The 18,888-nt window shown below is 37.4% G+C and overlaps 1 protein-coding gene across 4 annotated transcripts in view; it reads right to left on the bottom strand.

Annotated features, from left to right (window-relative positions):
* LRRCC1 (leucine rich repeat and coiled-coil centrosomal protein 1) overlaps positions 1 to 7,691 on the bottom strand; it is a 35,197-nt gene extending 27,506 nt beyond the window's left edge. For 2 of the 4 annotated variants that reach the window (XM_061171321.1, XM_061171322.1), the window contains exons 1-4: positions 7,468 to 7,691; positions 4,935 to 5,140; positions 4,556 to 4,621; positions 30 to 197 (exon numbers count right to left, since the gene is read on the bottom strand). In XM_061171321.1, coding sequence (XP_061027304.1) covers positions 30 to 197; positions 4,556 to 4,621; positions 4,935 to 5,140; positions 7,468 to 7,556 — 529 coding nt within the window. In that variant the 5' untranslated portion in view covers positions 7,557 to 7,691. Of the gene's footprint in view, positions 1 to 29; positions 198 to 4,555; positions 4,622 to 4,934; positions 5,141 to 7,467 lie in introns of those variants that run through there. The other 2 variants (XM_061171323.1, XM_061171324.1) reach the window with 2 other exon arrangements.
* Between the last annotated feature and the right edge of the window lie 11,197 nt (positions 7,692 to 18,888).

Below are 18,888 nucleotides of genomic sequence, written 5' to 3'. Positions count from 1 at the left end.
ACAAAAAGTATTAAATTAATCGATCATACCTGGTAAATGACAGACAGGATTATCTTCTCCATTTTTCTCCAAAATAAGATTAGTCAGGAAGTGCAATCCTACCGTACACTGAAGTAGGTGATGGATACTATCTATACAATTACTATGTAGGTCAATATATCTAAGTTTATGTTTAATTCCATGAAGGGGCATCAAACCTGCAACAGGAAAAAAATTTTTTTGATGTCACAACAGTAATTTTTCTAACAGCTAAGTAAAAATAATTTTTATATAGGTTGTATTTCAAGAGGCAAAGGAGTAGCATTAATAAGACCCTTCTGTAAACAGCTATATCTAACGAACAGGATATCAGCAAAGTCAACTGTTGTTTTGAAGAAACAAAGGTTTGGCATCTCTTTGAGGCCTTAGCCCAGGGGTGCCTGCGCTCTGTTTAAACAAAACAAATGGGCCTCCCCAGGCCCATGTACTTTTATGAGAATAAGAATAAAGCAATGGCTTCAGGCTCTCAATCAACACATTATTTTAAATTAGGAGACATAAGCTACCACTCCAATTTCATTGGTTTGAGCATAAAATAAATATAAACAGCATCCATTTGATTTAGCTCCCTGGTAACATTTCTTGCATGAGATTATCTAGAGCATGGTAATGTTAGAAACTAGGTTTGTAGCATAGGCTACTGGTTCCTGGCGCATCCCCCTGGCCAGCCTGACTTCAGCTGCAGCTGTGGTAGACAGGGGCCATGCCTCAGAATTTTCTTCAAAATGGAGCTTGTTGAGCAAGAGATTAGCTCAGAAGTGTGAAGGAGTTAACACCTCCAGGAACCCCTCAACAAAAGGAGAATCATCCATGGCTGAATGCCCTAGCCTTCCTTCTTTTGGAAGGACCATTCTGAGATACGCTCTACACTGTTCCGATGAAGGTATTATTTTTCAATTTTGCCTAGTTTAGTACTCTCCATGTATAATTTCAACTTTACTCACCTTTTTTTTTTTTCCCCCCTTCAATTTCTTCAACCTGACTGGAATACTCTTCTCTCCTCAATGATCTTTATCATATCTGGCTAACTTCTACTCATCTTTTTTACAGGGTTGCCTCTTTTATTTTCTTCATAGTCCTCATCACTAACTTCTGTTCATCTGTCACACCCTCAGAAAAGTCTTTGACCACTCACTACAGGATCAGATTTCCTGTCAAGCATTCTTATGAGTACTCAGCATTTCTTCTTAATTTACCATCACATTTCTAAGTTCCTGTTCCATGTTACTGCTTCTTTCTCTTATGTTGCAACTTCATGTCTCTTTTATGTTTTGATTTTAAAGTGCCCCAGGGCGCATTCCTGGTCGTCCCCTTCTCTATTCATACACTCTCCAGAATCTCCTATAGTGTCACAGCAACAAACAGCACTGATGTGCCAAACCTACAACACCACCCCTGATGCCCTACCCCAAACCCGCAGGTCACACACATACACACACATATATCTAATAGGGCTCTCGAATTTAAGATAGGATCCTTCATTCTTACCCCTTCATCTCTAAACCTGTTCCTCCTCCAGTCTTCCCCATGTCAGGAAATAGTACCATCATCCACCCGTTACTACAAAGAAAACTCTTAATTATCTTTGATTCCTTTTCCCTTCATCTCCTCATCTCAATCCATCAGCAAGTTCTATGAACTCCACATGCAAAACATAATGTATTTACTCCTCTACATTGTTTCCATCCTAGTCCAAGTCTCCATCATCTCTCATCCAGACCACTGGAATAGCTTCTTGTCACCTGACTTTCACCCTTGTCCTACTGAAGTCCATTCTTCACCTACTCAGCAGCCAAAGTGATCCTTTAAACAGATGTATTGAGTCACTTACTTGTTTAAAGCCTTCCAATGGTTTCCTATTGTACTTAGAATAATATGCAAACTTTTTACCCTGCTTATGAAGCTGTACGTGATCTGACTTTTGCCTGTTTTGTTATCTCTTTTCTTAGCACATTAATCCCTCACTTGCTATGCTCTAGCCACAGCAGCCTTCTTTCTGCCTTTATCATGGCAAGCTTGATCACGCCCTAGTGTTTTTGCATGTTCTTAATCGTATGAACTGTCATTATTTACTTACTGAAGTGTTTCTGAACATATAAAATATTATCATTCTAAGAATTATCTATTAGAACTTATAGGTTTGCAGAAAATATATACAGTAGAGTTTGATGTGCTTTAACAAACATATACGGTTACGTAACCCCTACAATGGAGATCAATGGAGATACAGAACATTTTCATCACCCAAATCACTGTGTCCCTATGTAAATCAATCTTCTCTCCTCATCTTCAACCCCTGGTAACTAATGATGTCATTTCTGCCCCTGTATCTTTGGCTTTGTCAGAATATCATATACATGGAATCATACAGTGTAATCTTTTGTGTCTGGCTCCTTTCACTTAGCATAATTCTTTTCAGATTTATCTATGTTGCTGCATATATCAATAGTTCATTCCTTTTTATTGCCAAGTAGTATTCCATCCTGTGGATGTATCACAATTTGTTTATCCATTTACCAGGTAATAGAAAATGGGTGGTTTCTAGTTTTTGGAGATTATGAATAATCATATAAACATTATTATATTAAAAAGTGATATAATCATATTAATATTCATGTACAGGTCTTTGATTAGACATGTTTTCATTTTTCTTAGGTAAACAACTAGAAGTAGAAATGCATGATTATATGCTAAGTCTTTGTTTAACATTATAAGAAACCTTCAAACTGTTTTCCAAAGTAGCTTTACCATTTTGAATTCTACCAGCGATGTATGCAAGTTCTAGTTGCTCCACAATCTCACCAGCGGTTTGTATTTTAAGTTTTTAAAAGTATATCTATTCTAGCAGGTATGAAGTGGATCTCATTATGATTTTAATTTGCATTTCCTTAATTACTAAGGATGCTAAACATTTTTTTTATCATGGGCTTGTTTGCAACTTGGATATCCTCTTGGGGAAGGGTCTGCTCAAATCTTTTGCTTATTTTTTGGGGGGGGTTTGACATGATCTCATTTATTTGTTTTACTTCCCCACTACAATGTAAGCCCTCTGATAAGAACTTTATCTATTTGTTGTTGTTATTTTTTCATCACTAAAGAAGTAAATGAATGAACTATATTATCCAAAATTCACATCTTTCAGTTAAGGAAATTGCATCCAAAGAACAATATACTTTGCTCAGCATCACACAGCAGAGACAGAGCTACAGTTAATACTCAATTCTAATACTTTCACATTTTGGGGGAAAAAGGTTTTTGAAAATTAAAATACTGTTGCTACTTTGGTTAAGGGTAGGGACTAGGTCATTGTATTTTATTTTTTTGTGTACTAAATACCTGGTATAGGGTCATATTTTTCTAGCAGGGGAGAAAAACAAACACATGAATAAGACTGTTTCAAATATTGATAAGGATTATGAAGATAATTAGAGAAATTCTGCTAGTTCTGACAGATAATTTTAAAAATTATCATAAAACTCCATTCATTTTATCAGTGTACCACTTTAATCAATTAAAAGATTAACAATTTTTAACCTTCTTACATATGGTAAAGTCAAAAAGAAAATTAAAAAAAAATCCTGGGACTTCCCTGGTGGTCCAGTGGTAAAGAGTCCACCTTCCAATGCAGGGGATGCGGGTTCGATCCCTGGTCAGGGAACTAAGATCTCACATGCTGCGGGGCAACTAAGCTCGTGTGCCACAACTACTGAGCTCGCGCGCCTCAACTAGAGCCCGCATGTCACAAACTGCAAAGCCCATGCGCTCTGGAACCTGCGTGCCACAACTATGGAGCCCACGTGCCACAGCTAGAGAAGAAAAACCTGCACGCCACAGCTAGAGAGAAGCCCACACACCACAACAAAAGATCCCCCATGCCTCAACTGAGACCTGACACAGCCAAAAAAATAAATTAAATAAATAAATAATAATAAATCTTTAAAAGAAAAAAAACCTTGATTGTTAATTTGCTATAGTCTTTGGAATGCTATATACCTACACTGTCCGATACACCTACACTGTCCAATATGGTAGCACTAGCCACATGTGGCTTTTTAAATTTAAATAAAAATTTAATTAAAATAAAATAAAATTACAAATTCAGTTCCTCAGTGTACTAGCCACATTTCAAGTGCTCAAAGGCCATATCTGTCTACTGACTGCCATACCAGATAGCACAGATACAGAATATTTTCATCATTGTAAAAAGTTCTGCTGGAACTATTCCTCTCTACATAATAGTATATTAATTATCTAAGATTAAAACATTATTCTCCCAAAGTAGGTTCTTCCTAACCAAGTTTTTTCTGTTACTGATTACTCTGTTTTTTATTCCTAGTCTTTTATTCAGCTGTAGCTTTAGCACCAACAAAAAACAAATATGACTGAGAAACACCTTCTAGATAAGATTTTTGGTCAAAAATTGGATTATTCAGTTCTTCAACATGCATAGCTCAGTCTAACTCATTATACGTGGCAAATACTCAGCATTATAGAAAACATAAGCATATCTACTTACCACCAAGATCATTTATGTGGTTATAAGATAAATTCAGTCTAGTCAGATTAGTTAGTGCTTCAAGTCCTAAAATAAAATAAAGCCATTATAAGATTCAAATAATCAATTAATTAGAGTTATATAGTATTACAATACTATTTCAGACTGCTCTGAAGCAAATCTACAGTCTGATAACAGTGAAATCAATTCTGTTGGTATTTTACAAAATAATTTTTTAAAAATTGATAACTTTTCCAGAAAAAAACTTTTTATATAGAGTTTCAGGGTCAGTTTTGAAAAGTTTATGATAATACTTATCCCATTCTTTTGGGAAGAAGATGAAAAATGGACTTAAATCAGCTCCCCTATGCAAAGTATTAGATGAAAATCACTTACAAACCTTCTATTCTTGTGATCAAATTGCAGGACAAGTTTAAAGTACGTAGTTTTGTCAGTGTGTTTAGCCCTTCAATTTGACTTATTTGATTAGATGACAGATCTAAATGTTGTAAATTCCAAATGTGATCAATGGCTTTGATCTTCATGATGTTATTGCAATGAAGATTGATGGCATGAAGGGCTGAATCTAAGGATAACTCTGATATGCTACAAAGGAAAATATATATTATCAAAACCAAGTAAAAAATGGATTGAAAAATCATGACCAAATAACTAAAATTAACCAAACAGCATGTAGATAGTAAGTATGTGCTCTATTAATTCTATAATAAAATCCTTCCTACTTGTGGTAGCCCTGAAATGTCTCATAAGGTACAGTGCTTCTTACAACTAACCAGTATTTTGGACCATTATCAAGAGAGGCAAGGGATACCGGGCATTTCTAGCTTTTATATGCAAACAAAGTCATCAGCACTGAGTGAAAGCAGTTATTTGTAAAGTCAGTTCCTGGAATCATAACACCCCAAGATCAAATCTGCACTCTACCACTTTTGCTGTGTTACTTGAGTAAATGAATTACCTCTCTAAACCTGTTTCCTCTGCCCATTTAATCCTCAGAACATCTCCAAGCAGTAGGTATCAAAGGATGCCACGGTTTACAGAAATTAAATAACTTGTCCAAATTCTTGTAGCTATTACCAAATTGAGCCAGTATAAATACAGATCTGGCACTAGAGTTTACAATCTTATTCTCTTCACTGTCTGCTATGTCTGTTTAACCCAGAATGTAGTTGATTTCAAAATAAACCACTAGTTATTGCTATTCGTAGTGAAACAGTCCCTGTCCTCCCTTGCTGAAATTTGGAAAGCATCTCCTCTAAATGGAACTCATCTCTTCATGCTGTCAATTACTGCTATTTTTAACTGGAACCTCTTCTGAAGATAGGAGTTCCAGAGATATAAACTACAGTGCACATAATTCAGAGATGCTTGAACTGGGACACACAATGTCATTGGCATCTGTTCTATGTTCTATAGCAGCTATAGTAAAGCTGTAGGAAATCTAGTAGCAGGAAAATGAGAAGTTTAGCAGTCAGGGAGTAAAGGGAAAACAAGGAATTCAAGTTTGCTTCCAAATTTGCATTAAGAATCTCAAATTTAAAATTAAAACACGAAAAGTATGAATATGTCATAAGGTCATTCAACTTATCCTTTAGTCTTCAGACTGAAGCACATAAGAACCCCTGGCAGAAAATGATAAAGCATTTCTAAATTTCAAACTAGCAATCTCTAAATGTGACTGTTTCAAATATTTTCCAATTATCTTGTTTCTGTCATTTACTGAGCTATTATTTAGTGCCAGACCTTATGCTATTAACACATGCTCTTAATGACAGCCATCTATTTTCTGAAGCATTTCGGTTTCTGGAAATTAGTATTGTGCATATAATACAGTATAGTCGAAAAAGCAGACAGTGAAATTAGATAGAAATGGTTTTGAATTCAAACGTAATCCAGCTGCATGATGTTGGGAAAATTATAAAGATCCTCTGAATCTCAGATCTGTCCCTCGTAAAATTACTACCTTGCAGAATTGTTGTGAGGATTTGTGATAATATATGTAACACACATACACAAATGGCATTCAGTAAATGGCAGCTATTATTAAATATAAATATAAATATTCTTTTGAAAAACACCTTCCTGGGGCTTTCTGGCAAATTTTAGATCAGGATCCAGAACAAGTTGCTTTAATTATCAGCAAGGTGCACAGAGAGGGCAGGCAACAAAGGAACAGCATGTGGAAAGGCACAGAGAAGCCTACTATGGAACTGCCCGCATGTAGCTTAGTGTAGCTAATCACAGGGTGTAACCGGAGAAAGGTTAAGAGGTAAGACTGAAAAGGCAGAGAGGGACCAATCAGCAACGCAGAACCAAGAGCCTAGTATCGTGAACAAATTTGGACTGCATGAAAGAGGAAAGCGGTGAACTAAATATGTTATGTTTAGTATTTTCAAGAAGTATAACCGTATATGTATCACGGGGCTCTGCAAAGTAGAAATTAGACCAGGAGCTAAGAGAATCAAGGCAAAACCAATGAAGAGCACCAAACTCTTGCTTTACGGTTGCCAGAGATACTACTTTGCCACTTTCTGTCATACAGAAAGAGCAAAGGAGAGAGGACAGAACCCGCGAAGACCAACAATTACAGGGCAAGCAAAGAAATAATTGCCAGTAAAGAAAGGAGAACCAGCGAAGAAGGGAGGATGGTCAAACGCCGGCAGGGAACCAGGACTTGGGGCAGTTTCCAGGGTGCTCATTAGTCCCTGGAGGAAAGGAAAGGGGGCTCGCTGGATTTGGATCTGGCACTTCAGCAGCGCAGTTGTGGCGGAGAACGGCGGGCGACAGCCAGACGCCTTTGTGTGCGGTCTCGGTAAAGCTGACCCGCGCCTCCGTTCCACCGACACCGCCCGCTGCCCACGGCCCCTGCCCACGGCCCCTGCCGTGCGGTCTCCGGTAAAGCCGCTCTTTACCTCCGCAGGCCTTTGTCCATGAAGCACAGATCCCCGCAGCTGCCCTCGCCGTCTTCATTCTCGACTTCCGCCTCCACCGGCGCCTCCATGGCACCGGCGACGCGGAGCTGGGTCTTAACCCGCTCCCAGCGCTGGGTCGGAAAGGCCGGAATACGCCTCCCGGGTGCGCGGAAGTCCGGCCCTAGGGGGTAGCCAAGGACCCTCCCTCCAACCGACAGCCGGCACTTTCCCGCCCCGACGGTGTCGCAAAGCCAGAAGCCTGAGCTTCCCCAACGAGGGCTTCCCTCCCTTTTACGGTATCTACGGCGCGACTCCCGAGACTTGCCGTAAAGCGAAACATTTTGCCTGGCCTTTGGTGGTTGGGGAAGGAATGGGTCTTCCCTTTGTGGCTCTTCTGTATGATTTTTGCATTGTAAGCGACTGACTTCTGAAGGCGATTTCACAGCAGTTTGTTTTTACAGACCTATAGTCTTACACACCTATAAGTTGTTCCCCCAGGTTATGGCGTCTACTGGATGCCTTACTTGTGCCAGGCACCTCCCTATGCTGTGAGGAATAAGATGAAGCTCATTCTCGTTCCTGGAAGCATTCATAGTTCAGTGGAGGAAAGAGACTTGCTGTGCAGCAGGGCTAGTGCTAGGAATAGCACAGAAGCATTTAAGCCAACTGTATATTCCTGTGGGTAGTGGGAATGTTTTATAAAAGGAAGTCATTAGTAGATGACTGATCAGAGTCTTGAGAGCTCACAGTGTGTTCTGGACAGAATGGCATTCCAGGTAGGAAAACAATACCCAAATAAGGTCCAAGAACCCTCCTGGTTACATTGCTTTCTGAGTCAAGGGAATATTTTTAAACGGAGACAAAATGTTTATCTCAACCCTGGACCAGTCACTATCCTAAACTAAAATCTTCCGTGGTTCCTCCTTGGTGACGGAAGAAATTTTCACATACTGAGGCATGGGGAAGTCATTCTGGCTTATAGATGATTTGGCTTTATGCTAACTGGAACAGCCTACCTTACATCAAACATGCATTGTACATCTGCTTTAACCATTAAAGGAAAGAATGCATTTAAAAATCAAAATGGATTAACTGATTCAGGCATTCAAAATGGAGCTGAGCAGCAGTTGTAGATGTGGTTTCAAACACATTCCTGCATCTTCCAGAACTTGAATTTTCTGAACTGTATCAAACTCAAGGACACCACCAGCTGTTTTCAAAACAATATCTGCTAGCAGCTGCCAGCTGCCACATTATGGTCTCAAAGTCTCCCCTTGTAACTATGCAACCGTTTCAGACCCCAACCTAACCTTGCTTAACAAACACCCTAACTTCTTACCAGCTCCAAGCCCAATTATTGACAATTTATATAATTTTGCTGTTTTTTGCTTTCCCCATTTTGTTGCCCAGCAGAACATAATTCAAGTACTTCTTGAATCTGTGTCCCCTGGGCTATAGTTCTTAGTTTGGCTAGAATAAAACTCTTTCCTATTTTTATTATAGATCATTTATTGATTATTTGTGTCAACATTGGCCATCAAATAAAGGCCTAACTTTCTAATTTTGAAGATATATCCAGACTTAACTGTCATTAGTCTCCTATTGTTTAGCTGTACCTAATATATTCTAAAACTTGTAGCCACAATTCACTATTTCCTATAGCTACATGCTTTACCATGTGTCTGCAGCTCCTTTTAACAAGAGGTGGAGGTATAAACTCTTTACTGGATCCTTGATTCTGGGCTTACATGTTACTTTTTGTTTTGGTCAATAGAATTCATTGGAATTCTAGTGCTAGTCCCAAGACATCTAGTGCTAGGCCTCAGGACGTCTTGCCCGCTTTGGCTCCCTTTCTTGGAAGACTGCCTGAGCTGCCATTTGAGCAAGTTACAGGTAGCAGAAACAGGTCACCCCAGCTAAGGACACACAGATGCATGCATGAGCCCGGAAGCAGCTAGCTGAACCAGTGCAAATTGCCAAATAACAGAAATAGGAGCTAAATAAAGGGTTTTGTTTTGTTCTGGAAGAGATAGGATTAGATGACAGATAATTCACTAATACGATAACTGAATATCAATTAAAATAGAGATTTTTTTCAATGAGGTTAAGTATTATAGTCTAACCTAAAACAAACAACTGATATAAGAAATAAGTCATTCTGCAGTGATATTAAATGTACTGGATATTTCCTCCAAAATTATGTAATTAATTATAATTAATTAAATTAATTAATCAAGATATTTATTATAGTAGAGTTTAAAAATTGTAGATTGTATCTGGGTTACCTCAGCACTTAAAGGTTGATTGTTTTTTCAGAATGATAATTTAATGAATTTGTATTTCTGTTATTTGCCTGTTAGAATCACAAGTGCTTAGAAACCTGCAGTTTTGCTTCTAATTCTTTATCTGCAAAACAAAAATTATTAAAGTAGTTTCTATAGGAGATCTCAGTTCTAAAATTAAAAAAAACCTATCATTATTAGGTTGTAATTGTAAATAATTGTAATTGTAAATAATCTGTAATCAACTCTTTTCAATAACTACATTCTGCAGTTTTATTTTATATTTTTAAATTGTACTTCAATCTGCCTTGGACTTGCTTTACATGATATCTATGACGTATTCATGGGTGCAAAATGGGCAATATATCTGGAATCAATCTTACCAGTGTGACATCATGTATGAGATAGGCAGTCAGGCTGGGGCTGGTGAGATGGCATTGCTGGGGAGGTAGAGAGAATAGTATCTATTCTGTAAATGATAAGTTGTTTAGAAAGGCTGACGTGTGGTGAGGGTGTATGTGTGCAAGAGAAGGCAGGAGATGAGGATAGAAAGTTAGGCTTGAGTCAGATCTTGGAGAACCTGCCATGGTCAGGTTAGGAGTTGATAGTTGGTCTGAAGGAAGGTGATGATGGAGTGATGGTGTGGTGGTTGCAGCAGCTGTGAGAGTGAGATTGAGAGGAGATGCAAGAAAACAAGATGAGTATTTAGGCAGGAAAATGACAGGATTAGATTTGTGTTTTATAACATGTCTAGAAACTGAGTGGAGGCTGGATTGGAGGGAAAAGATTTGCAGCAGGCGTTAAGAGACAGTTGCAGTAAACCAGCTGAGAAAAATGAAGGCCTGGACAAAGGCCCTAGGGGTAGGACTGATGGGAGAGAAAAATACCTGAGGAGAAGTTAATAACATAGATTTTATAAACTTTGTTGACTGATTTGGATGCAGGGTAGAAGGCAACTATAGTTGTTAACTTTTTCTTCATTGATACTTTTTGAATATCCTTTTGTGTTTTACCGCATTCCTGTGAGACCAAAATGTAATGGTGATATTACATCCTGTTATTTACGTTTGTCTTTTTCTGTTAGAATCAACTAGCACTTTTATGCTAATTTCTCAGACAAGATACACAAAGGCATCATTTGGCTTTTTAACCATCTAAAAAATATATAAGCTTTTTTCAAAATAAAACCCAAAGCTTTAAAAATTTTATGATGACTTTATACATTCAGATCCCAGTGCAGAACATCAGGTCAATGGCATGGGAGCATAAGATCAGTCCCCTTTGTGATTTGTGGCCTTGAAAAAACTTGCATCACTCATGAATTCTAGTTACTTAGTTGTATGCACCACCCCCTCCAAACACTGGGTAGAGCATGCCAGAACGTCCTGGCCTTTCATGGCACTGCCAGTGGGGCTGGTTTTGGCATAGTTTGCTGGGGCAGCTAAGAACAAAGGAAAAGGGATGAGAGCCTTGCTGTGCACCCAGGCACAGCTCTGCTAGGTTGGGAGAAGGCCAGGGCTTGAGGCTTCTCCACAGGAAAGCAGGGAGAGCAGTGGAACTGCCTTCCATCCTGGCCCCTAGTTAGTACATCAGTCGGACACCAGAGGGAGTAAAAGACTATGGGCTCCTGCAGAAAGAGAACTAGAGACTAGAAAAACACTAGGAAAAATCTACAAAACAGAGTTGGTTTTTCAAAAAGATAAAATGAAGAAACTGTTAGACTAACAGAAAAAAAGAGGGAAGACTCATTAAGCTAAAAAAGATGCCCTACATTAGTTGATTAAGAAAGCATAATTATCTTAATGAAGCAAGGGTCATTTAGTAGATTCAATATTCTTTCATAATTTAAATCTTAGCAAGTGAAGGGTAGACGATGGTGCTGTAACTAAACAGCATTTTCTAAACACCTACAGCAAACATCATACTTAATATGAAACATTAGAAGTATTCTCGTTAAAGTCATGAGCAAATCAAGGATTCCTGCTCTATTTTAAAAATGAACTAGAACCAATGCTGTAAGAAAGAAAAATATGTTTTAAGAATTTAAAAAGAAGAGATTAAACTGCTTTTATTTGCATAAGATATAATTTTCTTCATAGATTCTCTTGGATTTTCTAAATCAACATAGCAACAAAAATTGTAAGCTGTGGAATAAGCCTAGCAGGAAGTATGCAAAATTTTGTGTAAGAAACTGAAGTTTATCAAAAAGTTTAATCAAGAGAAACCTTTAATCATTATTATAAAGATGTCAATTTTCCCCCAATACACTTCAAATAAAATTCCATCATGAGAATCCCCACTGAATCTTTTATAGAACTTGACAAAATTATTCTAAAATGTATATGGTTTCAAAAATTAATTTTGAAGATGAAAAAGAGATTTTATATTTGAAATGACTATAAAATTTTAATTCAAAAAGTTTTAATGATGATCTCTTCAAGTTCTTGATGGTCACCATCGATGAGAAATTTTGCTCACTCAAGTAAAAAATAAAACAAATTTACAAAATTATTTTTTCACAGTCTTTTACTGTCTAACCTCACTGCTTCCCCACCTGTACTCCATGGACACCTAGAACCTGGCATAGGAAGGCTGAAACATATAGCCAGATAGTAATAAGATTTGAGCATCCATTCTTAAGGGATTAACAAGAAGTTTGATCCAAGGACTGAGGAAAGTAACAGAGGATCCAAGAGATCTTTTGAGGAAATAAAACTGTGCTCCACTTCTAGGGAAGGTCATCCCCAGCTCCGTGTGACTGAGAGTGGAGATCAAAGTCAGCACAAGCAGCCCAAATTCTCAGGGAGACAGCTACATTCAGTGAGGAATATTTCAATACCCCTTTAGGAGACAAAGATTCCTGCCCCTATTGTGGCACTAAACATTAAAATGTTTCCACAGAAGAATCCTATTGCCCTCAGGAGTTGCATGCTTTCGCCTTTTTTTTTTTTTTTTTTTTAATCCTGAAAAATAATTTTAAAATTTCATGTGGATTGCTGTGTCTTTATACTTTCCTTCCATATTCCTGAAAGGCTCCCCAAACAGTGACATGGCCTTAATTTAGCCATCTCATCTTTCCACAAGCGTTTTATTATTAAACCTAATTTGGTTTTAAAAATGATTTACTTGTGAATTGTTATGCAATGTTGTGACCTCTTTGAAGGCCAGAGTTAAAATGTTTCACACGTTAATTATTTTTAAAAAATTGTCTATGCCACTGAACAAGTTAGTCACAGCTAATTAAGAAAGGATGATTTCAAAGGTTCTGGGTGGAGAAGTCTCCACTGGAGGTATAACAATGATATTATTTAACTCAAATAATACTTTGTAGATGAGTATCTAGGGAAGAAGTTGTAGTTTAATGGAAAGAATGTAAACTTTGCATTCAAGTGAGCAAAGGTTTGGATCCCACTCTGCCACTTACTTGCAGCATGGTTTTTAGCAAGTTGTGTTATTTTTTTAGAATCCACATTTCCTTATCTATGAAATGAGGATAACAATTTAATATTGTAGTATAAGCTCCATAGTATTGAATGAGATAATATATGTGAAACACCTGTTGGATCACCTCACATATTAGGATTAATTACACCACAATTAGGATTAACTAGTATATCTATATTGGGCCTGAGTATATATGCAAACCAGTCTAGTATTAAATTTATGTAAGGCTACTGCTCTTCTTCCAGTTTATAGGTATTAATTTACCCAATGTATATTTATTCATTAATTCAAACATTTATTCCTCCACTAATTTGGTAGCAGGATCAGCTATAGAGAAATTAACTTGTGATGATGTTTTGTTCATTTCACAAATGGTATGTGAAGGAGCCAAAGATGACCTCTGCATACTGGACTCCAGGTTGTCTGCTTCCTCAGAGCAGGCTGAAACCCATTAGCTCTAAAGCCAGCAAGCAAGTTTTTAAACATTCCATTGTTTTAAATATAGTCCAAATAATCATATTTTAGCCATTTAGAACTTGCCTGCTTTGCATGCCCTGCGAAACTGCACACAACATCTGTTAGCACGAGTAAGGTAAGCTCAGGGCAATAAAGACTCTACATCACTGCTGCCCTTGGGAACTCTCTGATCCAGAGACTGCATGCTGTGCTGCTGAGTGACATCTTCTAGACGCACAAGCCTCTGTCTGATTCTCCTTTCCCCAGGAATTTTCTTGCCTTCCTCCCCTCCAGTGGCCTGCCATGGCCTCTGGGAAGTCTCATGCTGTGAGTGACTTCTCTCACTTGCAAACCAGTAAGAGTGCTGCCCAAGTAAGTCTTGTATGTGCTATCACAAGCTGATCTTATCTTTTCCCTTTATCAGCCTCAAAATCTCTAGACCCCCTAAAATGCAACAAATATTTATCTAGTACCCACTATATGAAGGATCAAAACAGTCAAACCTTCTATATGCTAGTCAGGACAAAGTACTTTCTTATTCTAGTCAGAGGAGAGGTAAGCAAACAAATAAACACACATGTGTAATATGTCAGGTGGTGATGAGTGATGGATGGTGACTGTGTGGAGGCAGAAGAGGTAGTGGTGTTGGTGTCTGTGTGGAAGGAAAGGGTTAATAGTTGGCAGATAAATATTTCCTCAACTACAAGATATTTTTACCAGGTATTTCAGCTCTTCTGTAAAAAAAAATGAGGCCACTTATAAAAAATAACTGCTTATATAATCTTTGAAAGTGGTTTCATTGTAATATATAGCATAAAAGAAAGTGACTTTGCAAAGAGTATGAGCTTACTTGATCATTTTTGTTGAATGCTTACCGTGCATTCAGAATCTCTACAAGGTCTGACAGAAGGGATTTTTATCTCAAAGCAAGTCATTAAAGACTGGAGACAGTGACTGCTTCTTCAACTGCAAAGATAGCAATACAAGACTTAAGGGAACATCAAAAATCAAGGAAACATGACAGCACCAAAGGAATACAATACTCTCCCAGTAACCCAAAGATATGGAGATCTGTGACTTACCAGATATAGAATTCAAAATAGCTGTTCTAAGGAAGCTCAGTGAGCTACAAGAAAACACAGAAAGACAAGTCAGTGAAATCAGGAAAGCAATAAAACAGTAAAATAATAAATGAATAAAATAAAAAGTTTAACACGGTGATAGAAATAATAATAAGAACCAAACAGAATTCTGGAGCTGAAGAATACAGTGAACGAATAGAAACATGGAGTAGAGAATATCAACAACAAAAACAATCAATCAGAAGAAAGAATCTGTGAAGTAGAAGGCAGGTCCTTTGAAATTATCCACTTAGAGGAGAACATAGAAGGGAGGATGCAAAAGAGTGAAGAAAACCTATGTGAACTATAGGATACCATTAGAGAAATAATCTATGATTTATTAGAGTCCAAGAAGGACAAGCGATGGAGAAGGGGAAGAGAAATCTTATTTATAGAAATAATGGCTAAGAACTTCTTAAATCTGGAGAGATATTTAAACATCCAAGTTCACAATGCTAATAGGTACTCGAACATTTCAATGCAAAATAATCTTCTCCAAGACACACTATAATAAAACTGTCTAAAATTAAAGACAAAGAGAGAATTTTAAAAGCAACAAGAGAAAAGAAAAATCTCTCATACAAGGAAACTCCCATCAATCTATCAGTAGATTTCTCAGCAGAAACCTTCTGGGCCAGGAAAGAATGGGATAACATATTGAAAGTGTTGAAAGTAAAAAAGTGCAAACCAAAAATACTTTACCTGGCAAAGTTGTCTTTCAGAAATGAAGGCGAGATAAAGACTTTCCCAAACAAAAGCTGAGGGAGTTTATCACCACTAGAACTGCCTTACAAGAAATGCTGAAAGGAATTCTTCAAGCTGAAAAGAAAGGACACTAATTAGTAATATGAAAACATACAACACCCTGGTAAAGGTAAGTATATAGTCAAATTCAGAATAGTCTGATACTTTAATGTGGCGTGCTAACTACTTAACTCTAGTGTAAAGGTTAAAGGACAAAAATATTAAAAATTTCTATAGCTACAATAATTTGTTAATGGCTACACAATATAAAAAGAAGTAAATTGTGACATCAAAACGAAAGGTTGGGGGGGGAGTAAAAGGTTAGGGTTTTTATATGCAATCAAAGTTAAGTTGTTATTGAGATATCAGCCAAGATGGTAGAGTAGAAAGAGCCTGAGCTTACATCCTCTCTAGGGCACACCAAAATTACAACTATTACAGGACAACTATTGATGAAAAGGACCAGAATCTACCAGAAAAGATGTTCTGCAACTAAAGATATAAAGAACCACAATGAGACAGGTAAGAAGGATGGAGTCATGGTATGGTGAAGACCCATACCCCCAGCTGGGCGACCCATACACAGGAGAATAATTATAATTGCAGAGGTTCTCCTAAAAGAGTGAGGGTCTGAGCCCCACATTGGGCTTCTCAGCCCAGGGGTCCTGACCTGGGAAGACAAGCCCCAAAAACGTTTGGCTTTAAAGACCAGTGGGCTTACTTTGGGGGAGTCCCAGAGTTCCAGGGGGCTGGGGGAGAGACTCCAGTCTTAAAGGGTGCACACAAAATTGCACATGCCCAGGGACCCAGGGCAGAAGCAGTAATTTGAATGGCATCTGGGTCAGACCTACTGGGGGAATCTACTGGAGAAGCAGTAGGCAATGGCAGCTCACCCAAAAGTGGCAGCCATTTTTGGAAGTTCATTCTACCACATGGACACTGGTGCTGGCAAATGTCATGAAATGTAAACAACCTACCAGGTACACAGTAATAAAGACAGCAAGTTAGGCAAAATGAGGCAACAGAGGAACATGTCCCAAATGAAGGAACAAGATAAAATCCCAGAAGAAGAACTAAGTGAAGTAGAGATAGGCAACCTATCTGAGAAACAGTTTGGGGAAATGATTGTAAAGAGGATCAAAGAACTTGGGAGAAAAATTAATGCACAGAGTGTGAAGTTAGAAGTTTTTAACAAAGAGTTGGAAAATATAAAGAACAACCAAACAGAGATTAATAATACAATAACTGAAATGAAAGATACACTAGAAGGAATCAACCATAGACTAAATGATACAGAGGAATGGATCAGTGAGCTGGAAGACAGGATAGTGGAAATCACTGAAGATGAACAGAAAAAAGAAAAAAGAAATGAGGACAGTTTAAGAGACATCTGGTACAACATTAGAAAGTGTGAAGAAAACTTGTATAGACATTTCTCTAAAGAAGACACATAGAGGGCCAACAGGCACCTGAAAAGATGATCAACATCACTAATCATCAGAGAAATGCAAATCAAAACCAAAATACATGTCACATTTCACCTGCCAGACTGGCTATCATCAAAAAAGAGCACAAATAACAAATGTTGGAGAGGATGTAGAGAAAAGGGAACCCTAGTACACTCTTGGTGGGAATGTAAATTTATGCAGCTACTATGGAAAACAGTATGGAGGCTCCTCAAAAAACTAAAACTAGAACTACTATATGATACAGCTATTCCACTCTTGGGTATATATCTGAAGAAAATGAAAACACTAATTAACAAAGATACATGTATCCCAGTGTCCATAGCAACATTATTTACAATAGCCAAGATATGGAAGCAACTTATGTATCCATCACCAGATGAATGGATAAAGAACAAGTGGTATACATATACAATGGAATACTACTCAGCCATAGAAAAGAATGAAAATTTGCCATTTGCAACAACATGGATGGACTTGGAGGGTATTATGCTTAGGGAAGTAAGTCAGACAAAGACAAATACTGTATGATATTGCTTACATGTGGAATCTAAAAAATAAAAGTGAATAAAATATAATAGAAATGACTCAAAATTATAGAAAACAAACTAGTGGTCACCAGTGGGGACAGGGAAAGTGGAAGGGACAAGATGGGGTAGGGGATTAAGAGACACAAACTACTATCTACAAAATAAATAAGCTACAAGGATATATTGTACAGCACAGGGATATAGCCAATATATTATAATGACTACAAATGGAGTATAACCTTTAAAAATTGTGAATCACTATGTTGTACACCTGTGACATATATATTGTAAGTCAACTATATCTCAATAAAAAAAAAAGGGAAAAAGAAAGTACTTTGTGTGTGTGTAAATGTAGATAACAGAAAACAAAGTTAAGGCATAATATTATTACTCAGAAAAAAAGTTATCAGATTAAATTAGATTTTTATATCTATAATATGTTTTATGTAAGCTGCATGCTAGCCACAAAGCAAAAACCTACAGTTGATACACAAAAGATAAAGAGAAGGGAATCAAAGTATACCATTATGGAAAATCATAACAAAGACGGCATAAGAGAAAGAAAGGAGCAAGGGAACTACAAAACAGCCAGATAATCCTTACCTGTCATAATTACTTTACATGTAGATGGATTAAATCCTCTGATCAAAAGGCATAGAGGGGCTGAATGGATAAAAAAAATCAAGACCCAACTGTTTTCTGCCTAAAAGAGACTCACCATGGCTTTAAGAACACACATAGACTGAAAGTAAAGAGATAGAATAAGATATTCCATGCAAATGGAAACCGAAAGAAAGTAGGAGTAGCTATACTTATATCATACAAAATAGACTTTAACTTAAAACTGTAACAAGAGACAAAGAAGGTCAGTATATAACGGTGAAGGTGTCAGTTTATCAAGAGGTTATAACAATTATAAATATGTGCACTCAACATCAGAGCATCTGACTGTATTAAGCAAATACTAACAGATTTGAAGGGAGAAATAGGTAACAAGATAATAATAGTGGGGCACTTCAATATCCCACTTTCAACAACGGATAGATCATCCAGGCAGAAAATCAATAGGGAAATGTTGGACTTGAACTACACTTTTGACCAAATGGACCTAACATATCTAGACATATATAGAACATTCCATCTTGCAGTGTTTCTGCTGAAAAATCAGCTGTTTACCTTATGGGGATTCCCTTGTGTGTTATTTGTTGTTTTTCCCTTGTTGCTTTAACATTTTTTCTTTGTATTTAATTTTTGATAGTTTGATTAATATGTGTCTTGGCCTGTTTCTCCTTGGATTTATCCTCTGTGGGACTCTCTGTGCTTCCTAGACTTGATTAACTATTTCCTTTCCCATATTAGGGAAGTTTTCAACTATAAT

The sequence above is a fragment of the Eubalaena glacialis genome, chromosome 17, assembly GCF_028564815.1.
Source record: "Eubalaena glacialis isolate mEubGla1 chromosome 17, mEubGla1.1.hap2.+ XY, whole genome shotgun sequence".
In the NCBI taxonomy this organism is placed as follows: domain Eukaryota; kingdom Metazoa; phylum Chordata; class Mammalia; order Artiodactyla; family Balaenidae; genus Eubalaena; species Eubalaena glacialis.
This window is presented reverse-complemented; position numbering and strand designations above follow the sequence as displayed.